Source organism: Hippocampus zosterae, chromosome 2 (assembly GCF_025434085.1).
Source record: "Hippocampus zosterae strain Florida chromosome 2, ASM2543408v3, whole genome shotgun sequence".
NCBI classification, from domain to species: domain Eukaryota; kingdom Metazoa; phylum Chordata; class Actinopteri; order Syngnathiformes; family Syngnathidae; genus Hippocampus; species Hippocampus zosterae.
In genome coordinates this window covers 40,642,926-40,650,705 of record NC_067452.1, presented here as the reverse complement: position 1 = coordinate 40,650,705, position 7,780 = coordinate 40,642,926, and the positions used below count along the sequence as shown (strand labels likewise).

Below are 7,780 nucleotides of genomic sequence, written 5' to 3'. Positions count from 1 at the left end.
CGTAGAAACGCACGCTCACAATGACACACACACACACACACACACAAGACACCAGTTTGTGTCAAGTTGTGTATTGGCGGTGACACATTACAGGTTGTGTTTGCGGTTTCCATGGCAATGTGACACACAAGTCACCCAAAAGCGTCACAGAAACGAGCGCGGCTAACAGTTGATGCTAAAGGCTACGTGAAAGCCGAGAGAGCGAAACACCTGTCGAGTCGACGGGCCGCTTGGCTGGTGCCCTTTTTGTGCAACCCCGACTTGTTTGTTTGTTATTGGAGGGTTTTTTTTGGGACCTTCAATAACAGGAATATGACCTCATATTTGAAAGAAAACAAAGACAAAACAAACAAAAAACAACTTTGAGGCGGCAACAGGACATAACATCACACCGCAAAGCAGGCCCATAAATATGAAGAGCGTCCGTCTTCGTCATCCTCAGTCGGACTTCTTGTCACCACTAGCCTACAGACCAAAAAATACAAATAAAAATAAAATATCAAGGCTGGAGTACTCACAACGGCGTGCATGTGAATGTGGAAGGGAGACTGAAGAAAGGGATCGGAAAGAGTCAAGAAAGAAAAGGGGCAAGACGGAAGAAAATTAAAAAAGAGAGAGGACAGGGGAGGGAAAAGAAGCAAAGGTGAGAAAGAATAAAGAATAGAAAGAGTGAAGAAGGCAAAGAGTCAAGCGATAAGAAAACCAAAAGAGGACGGAAAGAGTTGGACAAAAGAGGGGAAACAAGTGAACAGCGTGACAAAATGGCCGCCAGAGCGCACGCACCAGGAGTTTGCTGTGCTCCTCCAGCAGTCGGTCATATTCCAGCGTCAAGTTGGCGGCCTGTTTCTTCATGGCAGAAACGTCGCCGTCACTCTTGCGGAGAGCTGCAAACACACGACGTCAGTCCAGGCCAGAAGAAGACAAGACAAGAAAACCGCACCTTTCTTGGCGGCTTCCAGTTCCTCCGTCAAGCTCTTCACTTCCTCCTTCAGAGTCTTGTTCTCTTGCTGGACTCCGCCTCCTTTCTTTCCCGCCTCCGGCACCTCCAGACCGGCTTCTCGGAGTTTCTGTCGGAAGAAGAGGAGCCCCGGCCGGGGGTCATGTTTGAAAGAGGGCGAGAAAGATGGCGGGCAAGCCTCAAAGCAAAAAAAAACGGGCCCGCGAGGCGTTATTGCGACGCGACGGGCGCTTGTGATTTGGCCACGTCGTCATCGAGTGTCAAAAAAAAGGTCAATGAAGGCCACGAGGACGAGTGACAAGAGCAGCTGAGCGGCGACGGAATCAAAACGGCTGCCAAGGCGTCGTTTTCACCCATCATCTCACTTTCCTGCACTGACGCCACCGGGACTCAGCCCCCCCACCCCCCAAAAAATAAAGTTGAAGTTGGTCGCGGAAAAAAAAAAGAAAAAAGTGGAGAGTTCAATTTACAAGACTGCAAAAAAAAAAGTGATGGGTGAAGGAAAGGATGAAAAAGTAAAAGGTGTTGACTGGAGCGAAAAGGCGAACGCTTTTATTTTGAAAGCCAACATGCTGACTTCCTGCTGAAAAGTCACTCGGAAATCATTCGACAACAACACCTTGGCGGAGCATCTTTCACTGATCAAAGTAGAGGTAGCAGTGCGGGCAGAATCGAGCAGTGGCGCAAAATAAAGCCCCCCCACGCCCCCCCCACTCACTTCTTGCAGCATTTCATTTTCATCGATGAAGCTCTTGGCGGCGTTGCTGGCGCCCTCCGCCTGCTTCTTGAAGGCCTCGTTGGACGCCATCAGGGAGGCCTGCTGGGAAAGAAGAGTGGCCAGGCGACGCAGCAACCTGCGCGCACACACACACACACACACACACACACAAAATCGCTTAATCAATTACGATTTGGGACTCGGCATTTTGGCATCGCCGGACCATCGATGCCAAAATCAAAATTTTGATTGCTCAACTTCCCTCTGGGAAGCAACAACAAACCTTAGACTGGTACTTTTTGTGTGCTGAGCTAACAAGTATCTTATGTGCCCCCCCCCCCCAAAATAAAAATCACATTCTGTTTTTCCGATTACGAAGGGCGAGATGATGCAGTACATTTGTGTACCTTGAACGACGTTAAGAAGTCCTGGTCTGCACGGATCCGACATCCCCCGACACGGATTTTAGCTCAACCATGGTTTGGGTTTACACCGCGTTTGAGATCAGATTCGGGTTTAGACTCATTTCACTTTGCATTTCAAAGTTGAGAGCAAGCAAGGTTTGACCGCATCTCAAATGAGTTTTTTTTTTCTTCAGGGCTGCTTGAAAATGGTTTAAAAGAGGCTTCGACAGAGTTTATGAGTTGAGCGAGATCAACGCTCCGTGGCTCGTCAACTTATATTTAGCGAGACGCGCGGACGCAGCTCGTGGTGTCATCCACGTGGCGCTGGTGAGGTTCAAGTAACGTGACCTGGCCCAATGTCGTCCACGTCAAGTGCGCAGACGGAACAAAAAAGGGCAAGCGCGGCGGCGGGACGGCGCGTTCCCGGGTCACGTTTATCGATGAGACGCAAACGGTCGGGAGGAAGTGACTCGGGCCGTCCAAATATGGCCGCAGGGGGTCATAGACGGTCCGGAAATATCCGATCAGCTGCCGGCACTTTCCGCTAACTTGCGCGAGTCCCAACATGGAAATCCAACAGGCATCGTCCATTCAAGCACAGCTTGTGAGTGTGAGTGTACATCGCCCCCTACTGGAAGCCCATCTTAGTACACCAACACGTGTTCCAGGGACCGCTTCTTGCCATTACGTATCACACGTCGGGCTTGTTTTGCTCATCGTGAGCCCATTTCAAGACTTATTAATTGAATTCCACGGACTAATGAATCACGTTTTGCGGCAAAAGAAGTGATCTCGTGATGATCCAGTTTAGGCCGAGTTTGGACGGAGTTCAAAAAAGTAAACTTTGCTTAGAAAGCATTTACATCCGGTTTAGACGAAATTCAGATTCAATTCAGAATGCATTTTGATCCTGTTTAGACGGCTTTTCAAGTGAGTTTTGATCACATTTGGATGGGGGGAGGGGCGGCAGGGGGGGGGTCGTCCAGTTTGGACTGAGAGTAGAGCAGATTTATTCTGTGCATAGACCAAGTTTGGACTGGGTTTGAAATGAGTTCGGATCCGGTTCAAACCGGGTTTCAAATGCATTTAAATTTGGTTTGGAATGCGTTTCAAGATTGCAAAAACAAAGATGGACTCTGTGTGTGTGTGTGTGTGTGTGTGTGTGCGCTCTCACAGGCAAAGCAGGAGTGCAAATCCAGCGATGTAGAGATTCCTCTGCGCTCGGAACAGCTTCATGTGAATGTGCTCAATGGCGGTGGGATTGTTGGTCAGGTCCACCTTCTCGGTCACACTGTACTTCCTCACCTCGCGGAAGGCATCTACGCCACGCGACAAAGCCCAACCGCAGAGGGGGACAGAACCGACTCAACTCCTGCTACTTTCTTGTCACGTACACGACGAAAACGCACACTCACCGACGAGCAGGAAGACGAGGATGGCCATGGCCACCAAGAAGGAAGTGTTGCCATATAAGGCGATGGTTTGGACTAGCCGGGATCGAAAGATGCTGTTCCACCTGGAGACACACACACACACACACACACACACATGGATGCATGGTCATTGCAGTGACTTCTATTGGAAAGATAGTCCACCATATCAGAATCAAAACGTAACCGCATTGTATTGAGGTGAATCGGATGACAGTCGGTGTGAATCTTCTGGTCATGTTATCAAAATCCAACTGATTCCTGATTCACGTGATTGCTACCCTCGCCACAATTTGTCATAGTTAGGACAAGAATGTTTGGCGACATTCCATTCACATTTGCTCGATTGGGAATTTCTCCATTGCAAGACTAATAAAGTTTTTTTTAATCTTATCTTAATCTGAATATAAACGCAGGACAGCACCAAAAAACTGCTTAACGTCGCACCCCGCTAACGTGTGTGGAAGCACGTACCTCTTTGCGGAAATGAAGGGGATGCAAAGGAGGAGCACCAAGAAGACCTCCACATACAAGAAGGTGGCCACTGCGGTCCACTGGAGACTCATCACTCTGGCACACACACAGAAACTTTAACTTTGAAGTGTCATCAACACGCCTTTGTCTAAACCTCAGCATAAACCTGAGCCAAGCTCATCTGAAGTACCGTCTAAACCTAATCTAAACGCATTGTAAACCTGATTGAAACTCATTTGTGGCACAAGTTGATCTGAAAGGCATTTGAAATACAGTCGAGACCTGATTTAAAATTTGTTTGACTTCAGATCAAAACTCACTCGAAACAGGCTCTCTTTTTGCCCCGTCGTACACACAAGCAGTCGTCATAAAACGTTAACTATGTTGCCCACAACTAAGAACAGGTTTTAAAATATCTACGTGCTGAGTTGCGCTGAACGGGCGCCGTCTATTTACTGGAAGAGAGTGGAGGTAAAACCCCCTAAACTTGCTACAGGAGAAGACGGTGATAGAAAAAAAAGAAGCAAAGATTAATCTCTGACACTCACCTGCAGTAGTATCACTAATACTCGCTAATAAGTAATAATCAAATGTGATACGAGTGTTCAAGCCCTTTTACAGCTTGGGGATTGAGGCTTGTTATGGAGTCAACACTTCCTACTTCCGGGAGAAATGCCAGCTCATCGCGAGGGAGCCATGTCATTGGTTATGTACGGGAAAAGAGGCGGGGCTACACGCGACAACAATTGTGGCGTTCGTATTGCGTCAATATCAGAATTGCAAGGATTTCGATTTAATAGAATGTACGTGTAACCTGATGGATATTTTCACTTGTTCACTTACGCGTCGCTTTTACATTACGTCACATGACACTGAGTCGACGTTTGGAGAGCGTCAAAGAGCGTCACGGGACTAAATTCCTTTGACGATCAGCAGAGGGAGCCACAGTCCACACATATCCTGTAAGTAGCCATCCATCCACCAATCCATTTTCTAAAACTGTTTTTCCTCACGACGGTCGCGGGCGTTCTGGAACCAATCCCAGTTGATTTGGGGCAGAAGGCGGGGTACACCCTGAAAACCCATGTTAGCACAGAGAAAATAATCAAAGTCCACACAGGAAGGTGAGAGCCTGGAATCGAACCCTTCACCTCTGCACTGTGAGGCGTGCGTGCTAATCAGCCGATGACCGTGCCGCCTTTATTCTAAACAAAAACAGCTAAACAAATCGTCTTTAAAATACATTTGATTAAATTCCTATTCATGAAATGTATTTGTATTTCGCATTTTAAATTGCTTTCAATACAGTGGTTAATTTATGAATGATAAATAACGCAATAAAATAGTAAAATAAAGAATCTGGAATATGAAATTTTAATGATCCGAATTACATAATTGCTTAATGTTTTCATTGTAAATAAACAACGAAATAGCAAAATAAGAAAGTTTGCATTTGTACTGTACTTAATTGCTAAAGTATAAAGTTCATAAAAATAGTAAAACAAACAAATTTATATCTACATTAAACAGTAATATTTTATTTATGTATTTGTCTGTGAAATGGTTGCTTTGTTGATAAATACATAAATAATGCAAATAAAAATGATAATTATTACCTTACTAGTTGAGAAAAGGTTTGCCAACCCTGATTTACGGGTTGTGTGTGTGTGTGTGTGTGTGTGTGTGTTGGGAGGATGGGTAGTGGTTTTTAGGACACATTTTGTTCAGCGTGAAACAGCGGCCATGTTGCTGCCCCACTTTTATTGAGCTTGGCTTCTTTTCAACAACCCCCTCCCCGCCCCCCCCCCCCAATCCTTCCATAATCCGTTCCCCCCCACCTCCCCAGAGTGCTGTTATCAGCAACATGCAGCACCCCAATCCTGGCAGTTCATTCTTAGGCTAATATGCCTTCGTGTTGGGGGAGGGGGCGTGGAGCTCGGGGGTGTCACGGTGCTTGGTTCAAATGATTAAGAAACATCCGAAGGACACACAGACAGGAGACCCGCTGACATGCTAACGATATTAGCCTTGTTGGCCTTCTGTTTCTCCATTTCCAAGCAGGCTGCCTATCATTTATTAAACATGGCAGCTGTGGTCACGTGACTGTCCGCCACCCAATCATAAATGATGCACAAGATGGACCGCCTGGCTGTTGCCAGGCGGATTAACCGTGAAAGAAAGTAGCCAATCCTTTAACGTCCTTTCACTTGAATCCCTCGAAAGGATGGGAGTTTTTTTTAAACCCCCCCTAAAACACGTCAGCCCACAATGACGTCATAGTGTCAAAGTACCGTGTAACTTTCTGCCCGAGTGAGAGATCTCGGCAACGTCAGTATTTTGTGCTGAAATGATGTCATGCCTCATGGAATACAGGTTACCATGGTAACCGATTCGCTCCGTTGAGAGGATGATGATGATGTCAGCACCCAGCGACATTGCCTATTTGCTGGACTGCAGCTGTGGTAGAAGTTCTGATACCGATGTCAAAAGTGACACTGTCTAATTGCTGGGTTACAGGTTTGTCACAAAGATTGAAAAATCAATGGAAAGATACCGTATATTTACTGTTCACCGGGGCTACACTTATTGATTTGTGGATTAAAGCCATTCACATGTAGACATTCTGTTTCAATCCAATCTCTGTTTTGGTGTGTGTGTGTGTGTGTGTGTGTGTGTTATATCAGGGTTCCCATTCTTTGCTTTAATTTATTGCCCAGGACTTTTTCATCTGCTACAGTAGTAGTAAAGTAATCATAACATTCACAAATAAAGTCCACCGCCACAGGAATTGGAGAAGTGGTATTTTCTTCAATTGTACTTAATATTTTGTACATTTAACCAAATTGTTTCAATGTTTACCAGATACCATACCAAATTGACCAAAAAAAAAAAACAAAAGAAACCAACGACTCTCACATCTGCAAATCGATTCTCATTGTTTCCCCCCAAAAGAGCCGTTCAAAAGTATGGCTCGGTGACGGGATGGGTGGGGAGCAAGAAAGGCCAAAGCCAAAACTAGCACCCGTGGCACTTGCCACAGCCAGGGACAGACCACTTGCTAAAAACTGCACGACAAGTCGGAGCGCTGCTCTCTGTGCAGTTTTTCCCTCAGTCGCATATTTGCGGTTTCTGCTCTTGGGTAAAGCAGCAAAGTATGAAAAGTGGTCCAGTCTGCCGACCTGTTAATAGTCGCAATCTCGACACAGTCGTCATGGTTGCTGCGGCTCTACTGAAACATAAAGCGCCACCGTTTTATGCTGGCCATTGAAGGCAGCTCCAAACAGAGATGTCTGTTGAACCCGTTTGTGTTCACTCACAAGACAGAGAGGCAAAGGGAGATTTTTTGTAGGACAACTCAAGCTTTTTCGGAACCACTCAACCCTCCCCCCCCTGCTTTGTTTTCCATGTAATTCTCCGTGGAAAATTGGTCAACCATTTTCCATGCTTTGGGAACCCGGAATTTTCCTTGGCCAAATTCAGTTTGAACTAATTTTATGTCAAACCACCATGGAAGTGAAAATGTCTATTTGCTGGATTATTGTAATGTTGCAAACCTAAAACTAACACCTTTGCAACATTATCTCCTTGATGGGAGACACTTATGTCAATTTTTCCAAAAACAACAACATGGGCGCCATTTGCTGGATTGTTTGAATTTCTCTCATCACAAGTCGTAGCGGAACTTGCTGTACTGCTGCCGTCCCACACATACTTTCTGAATCCATTTTTTTTGTAGTGGCGCAGTCTATTTGCTGGCATGCGGCAAACCTAAACCCATTTTGACTGTTAGACAGCA

The 7,780-nt window shown here is 45.9% G+C and overlaps 1 protein-coding gene across 1 annotated transcript; it reads right to left on the bottom strand.

Moving 5' to 3' along the window:
- Positions 1 to 55: 55 nt before the first annotated feature.
- On the bottom strand, positions 56 to 4,698 carry bcap31 (B cell receptor associated protein 31). Its single transcript, XM_052055699.1, has 8 exons — positions 4,533 to 4,698; positions 3,985 to 4,080; positions 3,496 to 3,596; positions 3,255 to 3,399; positions 1,677 to 1,812; positions 941 to 1,067; positions 784 to 884; positions 56 to 465 (listed from the first exon to the last, which is right to left on the bottom strand). The coding sequence occupies exons 2-8, from the start codon at positions 4,074 to 4,076 to the stop codon at positions 439 to 441; spliced, it is 729 nt and encodes a 242-aa protein (XP_051911659.1). The 5' UTR covers positions 4,077 to 4,080; positions 4,533 to 4,698; the 3' UTR covers positions 56 to 438.
- Between the last annotated feature and the right edge of the window lie 3,082 nt (positions 4,699 to 7,780).

Excerpts from the sequence above, each read along its gene's own strand:
- bcap31 (XM_052055699.1), bottom strand. The coding sequence starts at position 4,076 with ATGAGTCTCCAGTGGACCGCAGTGGCCACCTTCTTGTATGTGGAGGTC. Across the intron at positions 3,400-3,495 it reads CCTCGTCTTCCTGCTCGTCG|ATGCCTTCCGCGAGGTGAGG; the intron begins GTGAGTGTGCGT and ends CGCGTGGCGTAG. Across the intron at positions 1,068-1,676 it reads AAAATGAAATGCTGCAAGAA|AAACTCCGAGAAGCCGGTCT; the intron begins GTGAGTGGGGGG and ends TTCTTCCGACAG.